Source organism: Lagenorhynchus albirostris, chromosome 18 (assembly GCF_949774975.1).
Source record: "Lagenorhynchus albirostris chromosome 18, mLagAlb1.1, whole genome shotgun sequence".
Classification (NCBI taxonomy): domain Eukaryota; kingdom Metazoa; phylum Chordata; class Mammalia; order Artiodactyla; family Delphinidae; genus Lagenorhynchus; species Lagenorhynchus albirostris.
In genome coordinates, this window is record NC_083112.1 from 74,959,898 (window position 1) to 74,981,497 (window position 21,600).

At 37.4% G+C, this 21,600-nt stretch overlaps 1 protein-coding gene across 1 annotated transcript in view; it reads left to right on the forward strand.

The window, feature by feature from the left end:
- Positions 1 to 18,900, forward strand: part of TNFSF13B (TNF superfamily member 13b) — an 82,234-nt gene extending 63,334 nt beyond the window's left edge. Inside the window, exons 6-9 of the mRNA XM_060129182.1 lie at positions 426 to 482; positions 14,031 to 14,143; positions 14,231 to 14,381; positions 17,488 to 18,900. Coding sequence (XP_059985165.1) covers positions 426 to 482; positions 14,031 to 14,143; positions 14,231 to 14,381; positions 17,488 to 17,600 — 434 coding nt within the window. The 3' untranslated portion in view covers positions 17,601 to 18,900. The remainder of the gene's footprint in view (positions 1 to 425; positions 483 to 14,030; positions 14,144 to 14,230; positions 14,382 to 17,487) is intronic.
- Positions 18,901 to 21,600: the final 2,700 nt, after the last annotated feature.

Consider the following 21,600-nt stretch of genomic DNA (forward strand, 5'->3'; position numbering starts at 1 on the left):
GTTACTTAATGTTAGATTTTTTAAAACAAAAAATCATTTTAGAGTAATCTGATAATTTGGCTTGTGTATTTGAGAGAATTGAAAAACAAATGACAGTGGCTAAACTTGCTTTCTATACAGGCATAACATTTTAGAATAAGTTAAGCTAAACTGTTCAGATAATATACTTACTGTATTTCAACAGCATATAGAGTTTTTCTAAAGCTTGAATTTCAAGTACATATTGTATTTCAAGTACGAGTTATATTAAGAACCTGTGGGCACATTTCCTATAGTAATTTTAAGAAGAGCATACAAGCAATATAGAAAGTATAACTGATTTGGTGTCACTGGAAGAGTGGGTTTACAGCTCTGTATTCTTGGTCATCTTTATTCCCTTACTATTTCTATTCAAGTAGCTAAAATGATATATTTTTGCTTTTCAGTCACTCAAGACTGCTTGCAATTGATTGCAGACAGTGACACGCCTACCATACGAAAAGGTAATAAAATATTCCCAGGAACGTTTCCACTTAGAATTCAATTCAGTCCAATTACCTGTACATTTCAAGTCTAAAGATTGTATTCAAACTCCATCTCAAATCACCTATCTGCCTCAAAATTTCTTACAATCAGATTTAAAATAATAAATTTATTTAAAATGATTGGGGAGTAAATATTTAGGCTAATGTAATAACCTAACAGAATTACCTTAAGGATACTAATACGTACAAATTTTAAATAAGTAGCACATGATAAAGCAAAATCAGTACTAAATCAAATTCAGTATTTTATTATTTAGAAATGATTTTGGCCTCTATGGTGCCTCAGGATCCTCTTCACAAACATTCATTCTCTGTTATATTAGGTTGTAGAATATTGCAATAGGATGAAGATAAAACTGAACATACATTGTATATTAATTTATCAATAAGTATATGTACAAATATAACATTTTGTGATAAATCTCCAGTGTGAAATTATTGCTTTATATTTTACATATACTGGTTAAAAACATACAGTGTTCCAGTTACTGTGTGGGTGTTGGGGTTCAGCAGTGAAACATATATATAGGTCCTCATTTTTATGGAATTTACCTTCTCATGAAGGGAAAACAGAAAAGCAAACAAATGAACGAGTAAAATGTAGAATGATAAAATTAAATGGTATGGAGAAAAATAAAGCAGGCGGGGCGGGGGGGCAAGGGAATATTTGGGTTGTGAACCACAAGGGGGAGTTCAGAAGTGTCAGGAAGTTAAGCTGGGGGCCAGGAGTGGAGACACAAGAAAGATAATGAATTTGGATTGGCCTTTGCAGTGATTCCTGGGAACGCTGCCTTTCATCTATATTTTTCTATGTGACTTTAATTATCCTAAATGTAACCCAAATAATAAACTATTTGAAATTCTCTCATTATTTATTGTTCTGCATCTTCCAAAGTCATATGTTTGCAACTTTTATTAGGTAGCAGATTGTTCCCTAAGAATTAAAATAGAGCCAGAAGAAGACCCTAAGGACCAATTAAAAAATATAACTTGGAAAAGGTTTGTTTTACACATTTGGCCGAAACCAGAAATGCTATAAATCATGCAAAAAATATGAAGCTGCTACTCCATTGTGAGCTTGAATTTCACAGAGTGTTACGATCTTCCTGGCGTGGTGGCTGCTCTACATTGATCTTCCTTGGAAGATCTGGGTGCTTATCTGGGTGCTTTGCCATTTGGGCTGATGCATTGTGATGCCAGTAAACCTTGAACGTGTAAATGTTAGTGTGTGTGGACACTGCAGCAGTACTGCTTTACTGCATCCTATAAGTTTTGGTATGTTGTGTTTTCATTTTTATTTGTCTTAAGATATTTTTTGATTTGCCTTTTGATTTCTTTTTTGACTCCCTGGTTGTTCAGGAGTGTATTGTTTAATTTCCACATATTTGTGAGTTTTTCAAATTTTCTCCTGTTACTGATTTCTGGTTTCATACCATTTTAGTTGGAAAAGATGCTTGATATGATTTCAGTCTCCTTTAATTTGTTAAGACTTATTTTGTGTCCTAACATTTCATCTATCTTAGAGAATTTTCCTTGTGCACTTAAGAATGTATATTTTGCTACAGTAGGCTAGAATGTTCTCTATATATCTGTTAAGATCATTTAGTCTGCAGGGTTGTTCAAGTATGCTATATCCTTACTGATTTTCTTTTGGGTGATCTATCCGTTGTTGAAAATGGGGTACTGAATTATCCTATTGTTGTTGTATTGCTGTCTATTTCTTCTTTCAGATCTGTTAATATTTGTTTTACATATTTAGGAGCTCCACTGTTGAGTGCATATATATTTATATTTGTTATATCCCCTTGATGAATTGATCCATTTATCATTACATAATGACCCTCTTTGTCTCATGTGACAGGTTTTGACTTAAAATCTATTTTGTCTGATTTAAGAAAAGCCACTTCTTCTTTCTTGTTTACCATTCGAATGGAATATTGTTTTCCAACCCTTCACTTTCAGTCTATGTGTGTCCTTAAAGCTACAGTGAGTCTATTGTAGGCAACATATGATTGGATTTTGTTCTTTCCAATCCATTCAGCCACTCTGTGTGTTTTGACTGGGGAATTTAATCCATTTACATTTAAAGTAATTATTGATAATGAAGACTTATTATTTCCCTTTTGTTAATTGTTTTCTGGCTGTTTCACAGTTCATTTGTTCCTTTCTTCCTCTCTTAATGTCTTTCTCTGTGTTCTCTGATTATTTTTTGTAGTGGTATGCTTTGATTCTCTTTACATTTTTTGTATCTACTACAGGTTTTTATTTCTGCTGACCATGGGGTTTACATAAAACAACCTAGTGATAATAGTCTACTTTAAGCTAATAACAACTTAACTTTGATCTTATCCCAGAACTGCACTTTTACTTCTCCCTCCCCTACACTTTAGCTTGTTAATGTGACAACTTACATCAGCTTATCTTGTGTATGTATTAACACATTATTGTAGTCATAATTCTTTTTTAAAAAATACTTTTGTCTTTTAACTTTTATATTTACTAGAGTTAAAAGTGATCTACAACTCATTATAGCCATTTCTCTCACGTTTACTGGAGATTTTTTTCCTTCCTTTGTGTTGTGTTTTCTCGATTCCTCATATTCCTTGTAGATTTGCTTTGTTGTCTGTGCATTTGAAGAAGGAGCTACTTCTCCCCATCTTCTTGGACTGATTTTGACTGGGATACACTTTCACTGTCAGCAGTGCTCAGTGTTAGTCACTCTAGGGCTGGGAGCAAAGCCCCTTTGCGTCCTTCCTTCCCTCCGGAGGAAAAGTATCAGTTCTCTGCTTTTCCACAATCACGACAAAAAAATTTCTGACTATAAGGGGATGCACTCCCCTTTTTTGTTTCTAACTGTCTCAAGGGACCAAGATCTTTGGTTGTTCAGTGCTCAGTACGAGGCAAGATAGAAACCAGTTCCTCAGAAGGCACCCTAGGAGGCCCTGAGGCCTTGTGCACAATCCAACCTCACCATCCCTCCATGCGAGAATCATGGGCTTGAGGCAGTCTTCTTGGGGTGGAGCTAAGCCTGTCTGGAGGAGGGACTGATGTGAGTAAATTGAAATTGCTTTTCTTACCTGTATAAATACGACTGCTTCTCAGTTTGTGCTCCTCTAGGCTGCTTCTACTTCTTAGTTGGATCCTGAATGTCTCTTCACGGTATTTTGATAACAATATTATTGTTAAATCAGCATTTCTGTGGAGGGATGAGAGGTAAGTCTCCCTACTCTACCATCTAACTGGCATAATTCCTCATTCAGAACCTTAAATATGTCATCCCACTGCCTTTTGATGACATAGTTTCAAGTGAGAAAACAGCTGTTGATCTTATGGAGCATCCCTTGTACTTGAGGAATTGCTTTTCTCTTGCTACTTTCGAAATTCTGTGCTTGCCTTTGTCTTCCAGCTGCTAGTTATAATGCATCTTGGCGTGGATCTCTTTAAGTTTATTCTCCTTGAAATTCATTCAGCTTTGTGGATATGTAGATTCATTCTTTCTACAAAGTTGGGAAGAGTTTGGCCATTATTTTTGCAAATATTCTTTCTGCCTTTTTCTCTTCTCCTTCTGGGACTCCTATAATGCATATATTAGTCTGAAGGAGAGTGTCCTGTGGGTCCTTTATGCTCTTTTCACTTCCTTTTATTCCTTTTTATTTCTTCTACTCAGACTGGATAATTTCAGTCGTCCTATATTCAAGTTTGCCGATTCCATCTTCTGCCTGGTGAACTCTGCTGTGTAACGTAACCTCTCCAGTAAAAATTTTATTTCAGCTATTTTAATTTTTAGCTCCACAACTTCTTTTTAAAGAAAGAGTTTGGTTCCTTTTACAATAATTTTTATCTCTTAACTGATAGTGTCTATTTGTTCATACACTTTTCTCTCAGTTTTCTTAAGTTCTCTGTCCATGGTATCCTTTAGCTCTTTAAACATATTTAAAATATGTAATATCTTTGTCTAGCAAGTCCAATATCTGGGCTTCCTCAGGAATGATTTCTGCCAATTTTTTTCCCTGTGAATGGTCCATAATTTTCTGTTTGTTTGTATGCTTTATATTTTTCTTTGTAAATTGGACAATTTGAATATTACAGTGTGGTAACTCTGGAAATCCCATCCCCAGGGTTTGCTGTTGTTGATTGTTGTGGGCTGCAGTTGTCCATTTGTTTATTGAATTTTCCAAAATATTTTTTTAAAAAATAAACTGTACTCCTTGTTCTGTGTGGTCACTGAAGTGTTTTTTCTGTTATCTCTGCAGTAATCCTGTTGGGGATTCTTTGATCTCCAATCCTAATCCTGATAGAGATTTACTTTAATGCCAGGAACCAAAACCAAAACGACCAACAACAACAAAAACCAAACTCCCTTTTTCTGAGCAGATTATCTCTGGGTTGGGGCACTCCTTCAACATTTAGCTAGGCTACCAGCAACTGTGCCTTAGACTTCCCATCCTGCTTGAGCAAAGAGCAAAGATCGACTAGAGATGTTAGCTTAGGGTTCTTTCAGGTGTTTTCTGAACATGCATCCTGCTCTGGTCATGCACAATCCACTGCAGATTCCTTGGTGTATGTGGTAACCCTTCAAAGCCCTTATTCCTTGAAGTATCTTCCTCCTTAGCCTCATCCTTCTCAGGCTTTTTGTCAGCCTGCTGCTTGCCCTGTCCACTGCTCCTTGTTACAGGTGGCTACAGGTAGTGTATTTCTGTAAAGCTTTTGACTGACAGCAGCCTGAGGAGCTGCTCCCATCTAAATGGAAACTCCAGGCAGGTCAAAATCCAGAGTCACAATGTTTTGAGAACAAAGTGAGTATTGCACTTCCTGGCATCAGCAAGACACCAACTGGAACTCAGGCCACCATCTCCATGTCTGCCACTAAGCAGGAGAATGAGGGGTGGTACATGAGTAAGCAGAAATACCACAATACTTTCTTACTGAAATTTACACCTTTTGTTTCATTAAACACTCCCTTGGTTTCTATAAGTTTTTCACTAGATTTCATATATCCAAAAACATGGATTCTGTAAGTTCTTGCAAGTTTAATTGCTGCCTTAGCAAAGGGACTTTTCTTTATCTTTTTTTGATTTTTGAATTTTATTTTATTTATTTTTTTTATACAGCAGGTTCTTATTAGTTATCCATTTTATACATATTAGTATATATATGTCAATCCCAATCTCCCAATTCATCCCACCACCACCACCCCCGATGCCACTTTCCCCCCTTGGTGTCCATACGTTTGTTCTCTACATCTGTGTCTCAATTTCTGCCCTGCAAACCAGTTCATCTGTACCATTTTTCTAGGTTCCACATATATGTGTTAATATACAATGTTTGTTTTTCTCTTTCTGACTTACTTCACTCTGTATGACACTCTTTAGGTCCATCCACGTCTCTACAAATGACCCAGTTTTGTTCCTTTTTATGGCTGAGTAATATTCTGTTGTATATATGTACCACATCTTCTTTATCCATTTGTCTGTTGATGGGCATTTAGGTTGCTTCCATGACCTGGCTATTGTAAATATTGCTGCAGTGAACATTGGGGTGCATGTGTCTTTTTGAGTTATGGTTTTCTCTGGGTATATGCCCAGTAGTGGGATTGCTGGGTCACATGGTAATTCTATTTTTAGTTTTTTAAGAAACCTCCATACTGTCCTCCGCTGTATCAATTTACATTCCCACCAACAGTGCAAGACGGTTCCCTTTTCTCCACACCCTCTCCCGCATTTGTTGTTTGTAGATTTTCTGATGATTCCCATTCTAACTGGTGTGAGGTGATACCTCATTGTAGTTTTGATTTGCATTTCTCTAATAATTAGTGATGTTGCACAGCTTTCATGTGCTTCTTGGCCATCTGTATGTCTTTTTGGGGAAAATGTCTGTTTAGGTCTTCTGCCCATTTTTGGATTGAGTTGTTTGTTTTTTTGATATGGAGCTGCATGAGCTGCTTGTAAATTTTGGAGATTAATCCTTTGTCAGTTGATTCATTTGCAAATATTTTCTCCCATTCTGAGGGTTGTCTTTTCGTCTTGTTTATGGTTTCCTTTGCTATGCCAAAGCTTTGAAGTTTCATTAGGGTCCATTTGTTTATTTTTGTTTTTATTTCCATTACTCTAGGAGGTGGATCCAAAAAGATCTTGCTGTGATTTATGTCAAAGAGTGTTCTGCCTATGTTTTCCTCTAAGAGTTTTAGTGTCCAGTCTTACATTTAGGTCTCTAATCCATTTTGAGTTTATTTTTGTGTATGGTGTTAGGGAATGTTCTAATTTCATTCTTTTACATGTAGCTGTGCAGTTTTCCCAGCACCACTTATTGAAGAGACTGTCTTTTCTCCATTGTATAGCCTTGCCTCCACAAAGGGACTTATTTTTGAGCTTTGTACTCTGTCATTTTTCATGATGTTACTCTGACATCTATAATTATATCTTTAGATAATATATATTGATTGTCTACTCTGGTCTGTAATAAAATTAAATATGATTTTTCTTTATTTTCTCTATCATTCCTGTCCTCCACCATCCAATTTTTGGATAGTGGTATTACATTTCTTAATGCTTATCTACATACTGTTACAATGTTTATATTTCTATTACTTGATCTCTCAACTTTATAACCTTTGAGCCCCAGCTGTTACAAATGAGGCAGTTGATGAATTTACTGTCAACATTTTTTTCTCCACTACTTCTCAGTATTTGCTAGTTATATAATCTCTACATTGTCATGGCATAAAACTGTTCTATTCTTTATCATCAAACCATCCTCTTTATGTGTTTTTAGAGTAAATATATTCAATACCCATTGCAAGTCCTTTTGCTATGGTTTCCTCATTCATATCTTAGTTTCCTGAATTTTGTTTTCTACTAGTTTATTCAAAATCGCCACAGGAGAACAATGCTCTCTTAGTGTTTGCATTAATAAAGCTGTTTCCTTGTAGTTTTTATACTTTAAGGACAGATGCCTGGGTATGAAATCCTCAGTTTACCCTTTCTTTACCTGGGTAGCTTGTAGGAATTTCTCCACTGTCTTTTGCCTTTGGCATTATATGCACTTTGAAGAAAACTAAAGTAAGAGAAAATTCCTTCTCATAAGTGGCTTGACTATCTTGCCTAGTTACACAAAGAAGTATATATTTACCTTAAAGTTTCAGTACTTATTTTATTATGTATCTGAAGGTAGACTATTGTGGTGGGTAGAAGAATACTTCCTCAGACATGTCCACACTGTAATCCCTGAAACCTGTGAGTTTCTTACCTCACCTGGCAAAAGGGACTAGGAAGATGTGATTAAGATAAGGAATTTGGGCATATTATCCTGGATTATCCGTGTGGTCGCAGTATAATCACAAAGGTCCTTGTATGAGAGAGTTAGCAGGGTCAGAGTCGGAGAAGGTGATGTGGCGATGAAAACAGAGTTCAGAATGATGTGATTGCTGTCTGGGAAGAGGAAGGGCCACAAGCCCAGGAAAGCAGGCAGACTGTAGAAGCTGGAAAAGGCAAGGGATGGACATTCCAGCGTCCAGAAAGAACACAACTTGCCAACACCTTGACTTTTGCCCAGTGAGACTTCAGATGTTTCAAACGGGAGATAATAAATGTGTATTGTTTTAAGCCACTAAGTTTGTGGTAGTTTGTTACAGCTGCAATAAGAAACTAATAAAACTCTGAATCAACTTTCTCTGGCACGTAATGGGCCTTTTAATTCTGCAGTAGCTCTAAGTGCTTGTTCTGCTTGACTTTTTGTTGTTTTTGTTTTGTCTCTCTGGGTTCCAATTATGTATATGCTGGTAATTCATTACCTATCTTTTATATTCTATAGTTTTACAATTTTTCTCAAATTCTTAACTCTTTTTTAAATTTCCATCTCATTTTGTTTTGTGTGAAACCTATTTTCCCTTCTGAAACTTTTACTTTCATTTAAGTGAGCCCTTTCCCCCCCTAATTTCCCAAATTCTTTTAGCTTACATTGACATTTCCTGTTTGTTTGTTTGTAGACTTCTGTGTGTGTGTGTGTGCGGGCCTCCTCACCTTTAGCGAGTTGATTTTGCTGACTCTGTGTGAACTTTGCTGTTCCAGGCCATTGACTATTTCCTTTGCTTTTTCTCTGCACTTTTATGCTCAACTTCAGTGTGATCTCAGTTGCTTTGGGCATCCCTTGCAGTTATTTTGGAGAACACACATCTGTGTTTCTTTCATGGGATTTACAGGAGGTAAAAAAGGAGAGATGTGATTTCCACAATCATTGATAGTGGAAGTCTCTCGTTTATTCTGTTTTTCAACATAATTATTTCACAGAGGCAATGATGAGATTTAATCTCACAGTAGAATTTGACACTTGATGATTTCCCTCTTTTTGAAACACGTGCTTTTCTTGGTTTGTTTCTCCAACCATGTTCCCAGCTTTTTTGGCCACTGCTTTTTAAACTTCTTTGCAAATTATTCTTAAATTTCTTCAGTATTGATGTTTTTCAGACCTCTGACACAGTCCCATTGTCTTCGTTCTTATTTCTTTGGCATTCCTAAATCCTCCTGTGTTGTCACTTAACATGCACGTGTGATGGCTTAAATGTAGATCTTTAGGCCAGATGACTTTTCCGAGATCCAAGCCTATATATACCTCTGTCTACTTAACGTCTTTTCCTGAGTATCTTGGTGGCATATCAGCGTGAACTCTTTAGAACTTTTCCCCAAGTCTGGTCTTTTTCCAGTGTCTCCTGTTTCAGTAAGTGCTGACCATGTCTTCAGCTGTTCAATCCGGAATTCTGAGTGTCATTCGTGACGGCTTCCTCGAAGTCAGTACGTTCATCTCAAAACTTTATCAGTGGTTCCTCATATATATAATTTGAACGAATCTGTTTTTCTTCATTTTCATTTCACCATCCTAGTATAAACCACCATCGTCTCTCACCTTGGCTGGTTTCCTTGCCTCCAGTTTTGCACATTTCTTACCTGGTAACCACATAGAGATGTTTCTAAAACACAGAGACAGTCATTTTCCCCCACTTCTCACAGCCCCTACAGGGCTTCTCACTGCCCTTCTGGTAGCTCAGCCTGCATGGCTCTGCCTGTCTGGCTTCTGTTTCTTTTGATTTTCCTAGTCCTGCCTCATCTACAGAATCAGGCATATGATTACGTGGATTTCACTGCTAAACTATATTTGTTCGATAAAAAAAATCCCTATTTCTTTTTTAAAAATCCCTATTTCTTAAATTGGTTTACTTAATCTATCTTCAAAAAATATTATTAGTATCTTCTCCCTTAAAACTATTTCCAGGAGTTTTAAGATAATAAAATAGAAAATCAGGAACAGTAAGCAAATGTGATAGCTGTGATTGACAGCTGCTCTCTGGAGCATCTATATTCAGTTACTGTGGGAAATAACACTGGAGGTATAAATATCTGGGAGGAAATTTCCTATTCATAAAGTAGAATAGAAAACAAATATTAATGAAATAGATCTGATTTTCCTATAAAAATTTCTTGTCCTAAAAGTTATCTACAAGTCTTTCATATATATCAGTACAGGAAAGATCTACTCTTTCAAAAGCAGGCATTTTCAGAAATACATGTAAATTATTTTTACATTTAAATACTGGCATTATTTTTATTTAATTTCACATATTAATGTACACAGTAATTTATTAAGTTTTCCGAAACATTTAAATACATCAAGTATTTAAAGCTGAGTGGAGCTGGGAAGTTCACACTTTATATACCAAGATATATCAGTATTTTAGCTGTTGACTAGCAAAATTAAGCATTAATACTCCTAGAATTTACCTCCACTGACTGAAATAAAAACACACACTATAAGATCTATGAGTTGGAGTCCATTCAGTGTCTTATTGAGGACTATAGCCTGGGAGACAGCCTCTCAGATAGCTCTGAGAAAGTTTCCAAAAAGGCAAGGGAGGAACCTGGATACATCTAATTTTTTTTTTTTTTCTGGAAAAGAATGTTTAGTCGACCATCAAAAGATTACTGCTAATCACAAAGAATAGACCCTCAGTTTAATGACTTTAGGGCTTTCCTGTGTGTGAGGAGAAGATGTAAGAATCTGTGGTCATTGAAATTTTTCCTTTCCGAATTCCTAGATACTATAAGGAGTGATTCACACTAGCTTAGATAAGCATCCTACAGAGGAGTCATTTAGTACATATTTCCTTGTTAGCATCTGTCTGTGGTCTAACTAGCAGGCAAAAAAACCTAAGTGAATTTTAAGATGTAGAAACATATTATAACATTTATGCTTAAGTTTATAATTACTTTAGCTTGTAATTAATTGTTCAGTCTGTTTTCTTAAATTAAAACTTCATGGAGCAGCACATGTTGATCGAGTGCATACTGTGTGCTAGGCTCCATTCTTGGCGTCTGAGTTTCCAGCTGTGACTACAGCATAGTCATTGCCTTGGCCTAATGGAGTGTAATCCGTGTGTGTGTGTGTGTGTGTGTGTGTGTGTGTGTGTGCGCGCGTGCACGTGCATGTGTGAGGCTGCGGTTGGGAGGAGAAACATAGACAGTATATAAAGACAAGTAAATGTATACTCTCTCTCTCTTTAATAAGAATATTTCCAGCGAGGTATGATGAAATGCCGAAAGCAAAAGAGTAAATAAGAATATAAACCTAATAACTACTTGTTTTTCTTTCTATTATGACAATACAGCAGTGGAATTTGGTAAGAACTGGCTAATTTTATAGATACAAGTATTGTATAAAGAAACAGAGGATCAATTTCAGGTATGGCAAAAAAAATTTTTTTACTCAATATCTCTAGTCAGAATATAAACAAGCAGTTTTAGAAATATGTGTTTTACTTCAAGAGTTCATATTACCTCTATAGTGGAGGGTGTTTCATTTCCAAGAGTTTCAGAAACCAGGTAATAAAATGCTTTTAAAAAACAATCGAATGCTAGTGACTAATTGCCTAGCACCCCACCATTTTGAATTATTTTATGTTTAAAGTTGAATTAGTTAACTCAGTAAATATTTGCTGCATCTGCTGTGGGCCAGGTATCATTTTAGGCCCTGGGGAAACAGCAGGGAACCAAACAGAAACAGTCCCCAAGCTCAGAGAAATTAGAGTCTATGATGGGTATAGTTTTGAAGGGGAAGGAAAACCCTTTGTGGTCAGAGTACCAAGAAAGTATCACTTCCATGAAAACAATCACGTTCAGTCATCAGCTTACATTTTACAGTAATAACAACCATGATATTAATTTTTCCTCATGTTTTCAGAACTCTACCTTAAAGAATGCTTTGGGCACGTGATCTTTATTTAAACAGAACTTAAAACTACGTCATTATAATCTTTTCACCGAAATAATATTTTATAAAAACAGGTGATGATGAGATTACCTCTGTTATTTGTAAATGAGGAGATCTTTATTCATGGACTGTCATTACCCAGTGTGTGGCCCTGGAGAGTTTTCATTTAAGGAAATGGTTTCTCAGAGACCGTCTTTGTGGACAGCAGATTGGGGGGATCAGACCTGCCTCATGTGTCGGGGGGAGCATTCACTCCTCCTGAGAGACGGAGCCATTCAGGGGAGCACAGGAGAGGAGTGGAGATCTGTGGGGTCCCCTCCTGCTGCTTCCTGTCTCCTCTCTCCACCCACCCCTCCCTCTCAGCTCCCTTCCTCTGTCTGTGGAATGTGATCCTGGAGGGCTGCCTTAGGGAATTGTTTCATTGTAACTTGAATTCACAGTATAGCGGCTTTGTTTGACCACTCAGGTTCTTAATTCCTCAGAAATATTCAGAAAATATGTGGTTCTTCTTCTGTATTCTTCCCTCGAGAATCCTATTTGGGAAAAGCTCAAGTAGGATGGTTTTGCCTTGGGGGCACCATTGAAGCGGGCATGTCCACTTAGAAATTGTGTTTATGAACATGAAAGCATCGTCAACTATTGCACCCTAGGGCGCCGCCTTAGGAAAATCCGCAGGGGAACATTTCCTTTATTCGCAATCGAGGACAAGTTGTTCTTTTCTTGAGCTTCTGTCATACCGTCTTGTAGACTTCTGAATTTTATTATTGATTTTGTTTCTTTTTTTGTTATGACCAAGGTGACGCTTGGGGACACATGTGGTCCAACATTGCCAATTATATGGGAACATTTTTTATATGATTTTAGATGACCCCAGTTTCATTTTACTATTTTTTTCTTGTACTGCCATTTCCCTAATCTTCTTTTCCCTTTATGCCATTTTATTTACACCCCAGATTTCCCAGCCGCTAGCCTCAGGGTCCACTGTTTACTCCACTATATGCATAACATGATGGTGGGAGCTCCAGTGACCTTAGCGTGTGAATTCACCGGAAAGCAGTGTTTACTCTTTCAGTGGGCATTCCGGCTCAGCCATCCGCACCCCTTTTGCCCATGCATTTCTTTGGCCTCTGTCTTCTCTCTGCCCCTTTATCCAACTCTTGAGAACCGTGGCTCTCCTGCCACTCCCCAAGTGATGTTTGAGGGATAGTGGAGGAGAATTGGTGTACTGAACAGAAACCACTTCAACTTGAACATTACGGATGGGTATCACAACATTCCTGGACCATTTCCTAGGAGGGGTTGCGTCTCAGTAATTTCTCTCCCTCTCCTTAAGCTCTGTCTTATTGCCATGTTGGGGAGAGGGTGGCTTCCTCTCCATATTCTTTGCTAAACTCTCCACATACAAACTCCCTCCTCCCTGGGAACTGGAGGGGAGCAAAATTTGCTGCCCCAAAATGTGTCTCTTTGACATGAGGATTAATTTAGGCTGATTATTTTTAGCGATTATTTTTAAGAAGACTCGGGAAGTTTTTCTTGTTACCTCTCCCCTTAAGCTCCTAAAAGAATTTGGATAGAGGACTTGTTCCTAGAACAGAGCCATCCTGAGAGATGTCTGCAAAGAATATGGGCTGAGGGTAGTGGGGGAGACTCTGGTAGGGCTTAGCGACCAGAGCCCACTCTGTGTCCCACTGTCTCTGGTGGCCCAGCAGACATTTGTTTTGCCCACTTTGGGGGGTTACTCAGTCTTCCTGGGACTCTCCCATGTATGCATATTACTAAACTTTTGTGTGATTTTCTCCTGTTGATCTGTCTCATGTCAGTTTCATTCTTAGACCAGCCAGAAGAACCAAGAAGGGTAGAGGAAAATCTTTTCCTCCCCGACAGAATCAAAGGAAAACCAAAAATCTCTCTTGCTGTGTTATTCAGAGACAGTTTGTCCATGTTTTTGGCCTCAAACTGTCCCATCCAGACCAGACTATATTTTGAAAATTGCTGAAATACAGAAGAAATCAAAACCCCAGACATTACATATGAAGTGTTTGCTTTCAAGTTCCTGTATCTGACAATTGCCTGGGTGAGTATGTAAATACGGCTGAGAAACCAGTGGAGGGTTGTGATTTCTCTTCTTTTCCCCTTTTTTTCAAAGATGAAATTCTCCTCTAGGTTTCAGACTTAGTTTAGCAGCTAAGTGGAGGTGAAGAACTGCTTTTCTCAGTTTTTTTTTCTTATAAATGATTCTCTTCATTGTAGGAGCTTACACATTTGTTCCATGGCTTCTCAGCTTTAAAAGAGGAAGAGCGCTAGAAGAAAAAGAGAATAAAATATTGGTCAAAGAAACGGGTTACTTCTTTATATACGGTCAGGTAGGTTCCACCCTAATACCGCTGTCACTGTCCAGTGCCTCCCATTTTGTGCTGACTTCTGACAAAGTTCTTTGGTTTGTTTCTCAGGTTTTATACACCGATAACACCTTTGCCATGGGACACCTAATACAGAGGAAAAAAGTCCATGTCTTTGGGGACGAATTGAGTCTGGTGACTTTGTTCCGATGTATTCAAAATATGCCTGAAACACTACCCAATAATTCCTGTTATTCAGCTGGTAAATAATAGTTCTATATTCATAGACAGAAAGACATTCCTCAATATACTGTGTGGTACTTATTATCTTGAATGATAAGCTAGTCTGTGTTGATAGAGGCAAAATCATTATTAATAGGTTTATCATTTTTATATACATTTAGAAAGGGCAGTAACTTCACAGCAGTCCACACTAGAACAATTGTAAGCGGTGTTCTCTTCAACCTGTAATAACAATGCTGGAATAATACGAGAATGATAAGCGCGTGCCAGGCACTTTACCTGTGCCCCTTCCTTTAATCCTCCCTGTTGAAGGGAGGTGGGGTCTGAGGCACAGAGAGGAAGCACACATTGTCTTAGGCTTCACAGAACTTAGTTTAAACCAGCCAGTCTGACCCCAGTGGGACTCACAGAATCTCTTCTTCACCTCCTGCGGAAGAAGTACCTTTGGCTGGTTTGAGGGTCAGGTCCAGTAGCCCAGTGGCTTTGCTGGTGTCAGTGGACACCAGGTGGATGCGTTTGGGATGTGAAAGTGTAGGAGTGAGGCTGCATTTCAACTCAGAAAAGGGAAAGGTCAGGCTCGCTTCATTGCAGGTCTGTTTGGGCTGTAATTGCCATCGTAGCCTTCATCTTGTCTTGGGGTAATTTCAAATTAATCGAGGCCAGTATTTGAAAAAAAAAAAATTGCCTTCGACACGTTTATTTCTCTCTGGTGATTTTGACAAATCCATTCAGGACCCCAAGGAATGTCTTCCCTTCCAGACAGTTAGCGTGAATGGCAGTGTGGAACACGGGGTGCAGCTGGGCTGTGCGATTTGAAGTGCTATATTCCAAAGGCGTTTACTGACAAAGGCACGATGAAACAAGTGAGAAGGCAAAATAGTTCCCAATAATGGAGACAACTGTCATCCTGGATCCACAGCCATAAATAGCTTTGACAGGGTGATGAGGAAGTGTACGAAATTGGAATTCCCTAATTTTCGTAGAGAATTGTTTCCCTGCAGCCAGTGGTAACCAGTATCTTGGTGTTGCAAAATATTTATAAATGGTGAGGTCACTTCAGTCTGTTATATGTATTTACATTAATTAGTACTTAGAGCTTTACAACACACTCTTTTTCAAATTTTCTATTCATCAGCCCCTCATGGTTACTTTCTCAGCCAGATTTCCTAGGTGCCTTACTTTTTAAGACTAATTAACTTGACCTTAAAGATATTTCTCAGTGCTAGTAGCTTAGTATTATTGACAAAAAGTGTTTTCTAGGAAATTTCAGGTTTTCAATCTTTATCTGTTCTAGAACGAATTTGTTTAAAACCATTAAAAGCTACACATTGGTGTATACGTGTATAAAGTGCTTCCATAATAATCTGGAAAAAATTAAAATGGTCCATTTGAGGAGCCCAACGAAGCTGAATCTTATTATTTCATTAACAAATTGAATGTGTTTATTGTAGAAAAAGTTAGAGCTGATTGCTATAATCTGGAAGACTTGAACTAGCCAATAACCCAGTGTTGAAATTTTAAATAGAACCTACTTTGAAACGTAGTTGGTTCACACAGACTTTATTTGGAGAGTTCCTGTTAATTAATGATCTGTGATCTATAGCCTTTGTCAAATTATTAGATTATCTTTAATCTCTATGATAATGACTAATCCATTCAACAAGTAACTTCAATCTTTTTTTTTCTCTACTACTTAATGTAGTCAGCAAATGCCTTGCCAATCCTAAAAGTGTACACTTTACCCTTAACAATACCTAGAACTATGTTCTTTGGTTTGTTGTCTGTCTTGGTCTATTAACAAAAAACAAGGTCCTTGTAGACAGACACTTTGGTTATTCTGATCACCGCCCTGTGAGGGCCTACGAAGGTGTCTGGTATATCTGAGGTGCTCCGTAAATAAATACCCGCTGGCTAGTGCTGCAGGACACCCAGGTGCTTTGGCTTGACAGTGGAATAGAGGTTAACTTAGATGTGTTCCTGTAAATACATTTTCATGGCATGTTAATGAAACAATGCAACTACTTTTAAAATTGTGAGTTGAATGTATTGACAATTTAGATGCTATTTCCTTTGTTATTTCGTTGGCTTTATTCTCTGCCCCTCCTCCTCTTTCTTTTTCTTTATCTTTTTCTTTTAAAATGATGTCAAGAATGACCTGATAGTATACTGAGTGTAGTTCCTGAGTTGTGTTTTGTATTCCTGAATCACAGGCTGCATTATTGTAAATTAGGCACGTGAATGAAGATTAGTTGATCAGTTTTGAGAAGCTAATTACCTTGTTGCTTTTGATTATAAAAACAAGTATGGAAACACAAATTATAGAGGGCTATAAAAGTAATCCAAATGACTTCTCATCCCGTAGTTGGTACTCTAGAGAAAGACTATGTTAGCAGATGTGCTTTGTGAATAAGTAGTGTTTTGTTTTTCACTTTTAAATAATTTATGCATTTTATATGCACATTTGAAAGTATATTTAGGACTATGCAGTATATATACGTGGGTGTGCTCATTTTTTTGTATTCTTATTTAACATTATTTGTTAAAGATTCCCATGTCAATAAAATGAAGCAAAACCAATTTTTTTTTTTTTTTTTTTTTTTTTTTTTGCGGAACGCGGGCCTCTCACTGTTGCGGCCTCTCCTGTTGTGGAGCACAGGCTCCGGACGGGCAGGCTCAGCCGCTCCGCGGCAAGTGGGATCTTCCCGGACCGGGGCACGAACCCGTGTCCCCTGCATCAGCAGGCGGACTCTCAACCACTGAGCCACCAGGGAAGCCCAAAACTACTTTTAACTATATAAAATTCCATCAAGGGACGTGCTATGAATTCCTAAACTTTTTTCTTATAGTTAGATGTCTGAGTCCTGTTTAGATTCTCCATTTTACGAACAGTAGGTGATACATCCATTTATGTCTGTTATAACTCCTTCTGCTTATTTCTTTTACTTTTTTTTGGGGGGGGGTGGTGTTTAGGCAAATCATAACTGGTTTAGAAGTCCACTGGTGTAATTTGAAGGGTGAATGCCTACTATTTTTTTCCAAAACAAAGTAGTTGTCTTTAATGTTCTCCCCTCCCCCTCCTTTCCGTGTACAACTGCTTAAAGTTCTTGCAAATCATTCTTTTCCAGGCATAGCAAAGCTGGAGGAAGGAGATGAACTCCAACTGGCAATACCACGCGAAGATGCTAAAATATCCCGGGATGGAGACGGCACGTTTTTCGGTGCCCTGAAACTTCTGTGACCTACTTACACACCTTGGTGTGGCTGTTTTCCTCCCTTTCTTTGTACCTCTAAAGAGAAAACACTTAACTGGAAATACCAAAAGGAAAAAAAAAAAAAGGTAGTTACCATAGCCTGGTTTGCTGAAACTAGACCAAAACAGGAAATTTAACAGACAACCACAGCCAAAGGGTGTCATGTGAATTAAAGAACTAGAGCCCGTTTAAGGAAAAATAGAACTAGAAAGACTTTTCACTATAATGCCATGTTGAACACCTTAGTCATAGTTTCTTACCTTGCAAGAAGCACAGGATTCAAAGGGGCAGTAATCATTTCTTCAAAAATGGTATCCCACTGTTTGCTATGGGACAGCGCCCATGGCTGTAGGACATTAAGACATTTGGGGGAAACCTGAGGATTTATCCTCTATTTTTATGTTAAATACCCTTTCTCCATTTTCAGTTAATATTGAGGAAACTAAAAAAAAGAAAAAAAAAGTATAGAAATCTTGCATTCCATACATGAAAAAGTAACTAAAAGTTTAAATTTAAATATCATTAAACAGTCGGACTCAAAATAGGATATAGGTACTATTTAAGTCTTTTAGGTTTATTTCAAGTTTGCAGTTTTTAGCTCTAATATCATATATTACCTGCTGGAACACTCCTGGACATCTTTCACAGGAGGGAAATAATTCTCTCATGTGTTTACACTTAGGTGTATTTTTTATAGCTAATTTCAGTTACTTCAGAAACTTTTAATGTAGGGTAATTCCAATTCATGCATATAAGCATTAATTGAAAGAAATAACTATAAGTGTTTTAACCTAAAAATAAAATCTGCCATAGAAGTTAATAAGTACATTTGTAATAATGTAATATCATTTCCCTTTATTTCCTATCCTTCTATTTTAAACTGCTGGTATTGTAGTTCACATATCCCAGCCTTTAAAAAATACTCATGTTATTAGCTTTACAGAAGTTGAGGTTTAATTAAAGTTCTTGGCATCCTGAGTATGTTATATCCCATGTGCTTGTTCCAAAGATTATCACATGCCAGAAGACATTGTCCTAATTTTCATTTTATAAAGACTCATTTTTGAGAATGCTGTAATACTTATCTTTTATAACGTCATGTGTTTTGCTTATATTTTTAAATGTCATCAGTTTAAACAGTTTACTTCATTGTTTAAACAGATGGAAAAATAGACCCTGGTCTACACTAGTTTTCCCCAGTTTACATTAAAATATTTTTAAAGGTATTTTTTTCAAAACAAAATTATTTGTATTTTGTGCCTAAAATTAAACTTTGTTTAAAACTGATTTCTATAGTTTTGGCTTTTTGGTTAAAATAAAATACACTTTGCAGTTTATTCTGTTCTTCAATATTGTAACAAAAAAAAGAAGTGATAGGTGAGGTAGAAGTTTCGATAATAGAAGGAAGTCAGAGATTTTCTTAGTGTTGCTGCTAAGTGGATTGCCAAATAAAAAAATGTTAGTGCCTTTTGCCTCATTTTTGGATTGTTTGTCTAACACTAGTCATCTTTTGGTTTCTCTCCATAACACTGAATGTTGTCTTAAAAATTAGGTGCATGCAGGGAACTATAGTCAGTATCCGGTGATTAAACCATAATGGAAAAGAATATGGAAAAGAATGTATATATATATGTATAACTGAATCACTTTGCTGGACAGAAATGAACACAATATTGTAAATCAACTATACTTCAATTAAAAAAAGACTAAGTAAAATGATAAAAAAAATTAGGTGCATAAATTGTTGAACATGATAAAGCAGTATGTGTTAGGGTATGATATAAAGTATTTGAAGTCATAAATATTTTACATGTTTCAAAAAGGATTTGGTCACCTCGATACTATATATATAAAGTTATGGATTAAATATTTCTTAGAGCCCAGGTTAAACAAAGATAAAACTACATTGTAATAGGCTTGTGCCCTAATCTCTTGTGAATCTACAGCGTGCAACAGTTTTCTTTCTAAAGGGCTCAGCATATTTTGTCAGCAGATGTAGAATTCAGCCACATAAAATGGTCTTAAATCTTATTTTGCTCTCTGTTCAAACCAGCCTTAAAATGTGAATCTTATCTTCCTCGTCAGTGAAATGGTGAGGAAAATCAGACTTCGGTTGAGTCAAAGTTTATGCAGTTATCAGGAAGTTGAATTAAGTCAGAAAGAGAAAGACAAATACCATATGATATTACTTGTATGTGTAATCTAAAATATGACACAAATGAACCTATCTATGAAACAGAAGCAGAATCAGGGACATAGAAAATAGACTGGTGGTTGCCAAGGAGGAGGGGTGTGGGAGAGGGATGGGTTGGGAGTTTGGGAATAGCAGATGCAAACTGGTATATATATAAAATGGATAAACAACAAGGTCCTACTGTAGAGCACAGGGAACTATATTCAATAACCTGGGATAAACCATAATGGAAAAGACTATGAAAAAGAATGTAGATATATGTATAACTGAGTCACTTTACAGCAGTAATTAACATGGTGTTGTAATTCAACTATACTTCAATAAAAAATTTAAAAAAAGATTAGGTAAATATAGAGGTGTGGGGGGATGTGACTGCAACAGTGAGTGAGGTTGCCCAAGTTCAGCCTTTGCTATCTTTCCTCCAATTTATTTTAGCAGAAAATGGATGTTATCCTGGGATTTCCTACGAAAGAAAATTTCTAAGGTTTAAGTGTATGGGCCCAGGCCAGATACTCTTCTGTCTTAAATCCGAAGTCAAGATTCGTGATGCTACCTAATCACCCAGTGAGGGCCCTCAATGCATTAGCAGAACATCCTGAGGAAGTAATGTGCTGGCCTCACTGGCGCCTGGAGAAACGCCTCCACTGTCTGGTCACCGTGCAGAGAAGCTCCTCCCATGCACACTGTTATGGGTACAATGACCTACTGATAGAAGGGCTTAATAAATCTTATTGTCATTCGAAGTCCAAACCAGAAAATATTACTCTGAAGATGTCCCTGCCCCAGGAGACCCGTGCAGCCCCCTGACGTGTTTGGTTTGGCTCCCATGTTGCTTCGCAATTTTTGAGTTGGTTTCTTTTTTCTTTTTCTTTTTTTGTATTGGAGTATAATTGCTTTACAATGGTGTGTTAGTTTCTGCTTTATAACAAAGTGAATCAGCTATACATATACATATATCCCCATATCTCTTCCCTCTTGCGACTCCCTTCCACCCTCCCTATCCCACGCCTCTAGGTGGACACAGAGCACCGAGCTGATCTCCCTGTGCTATGCAGCTGCTTCCCACTAGCTATCTACCTTACGTTTGGTAGTGTATATATGTGCATGCCTCTCTCTCGCTTTGTCACAGCTTACCCTTCCCCCTCCCCATATGCTCAAGTCCATTCTCTAGTAGGTCTGTGTCTTTATTCCTGTCTAACCCCTAGGTTCTTAATGACATTTTTTTTTCTTAAATTCCATATATATGTGTTAGCATACGGTATTTGTCTTTCTCTTTCTGACTTACTTCACTCTGTATGACAGACTCTAGGTCTATCCACCTCATTGCAAATAGCTCAATTTCGTTTCTTTTTATGGCTGAGTAATATTCCATTGTGTATATGTGCCACATCTTCTTTATCCATTCATCCGATGATGGACACTTTAGGTTGTTTCCATCTCCGGGCTATTGTAAATAGAGCTGCAATGAACATTTTGGTACATGACTCTTTTTGAATGATGGTTTTCTCAGTGTATGTGCCCAGTAGTGGGATTGCTGGGTCGTATGGTAGTTCTATTTGTAGTTTTTTAAGGAACCTCCACACTGTTCTCCACAGTGGCTGTATCAATTTACATTCCCACCAACAGTGCAAGAGGGTTCCCTTTTCTCCACACCCTCTCCAGCATTTATTGTTTCTAGATTTTTTGATGATGGCCATTCTGACTGGTGTGAGATGATATCTCATTGTAGTTTTGATTTGCCCTTCCCTAATGATTAATGATGTTGAGCATTCTTTCATGTGTTTGTTGGCAGT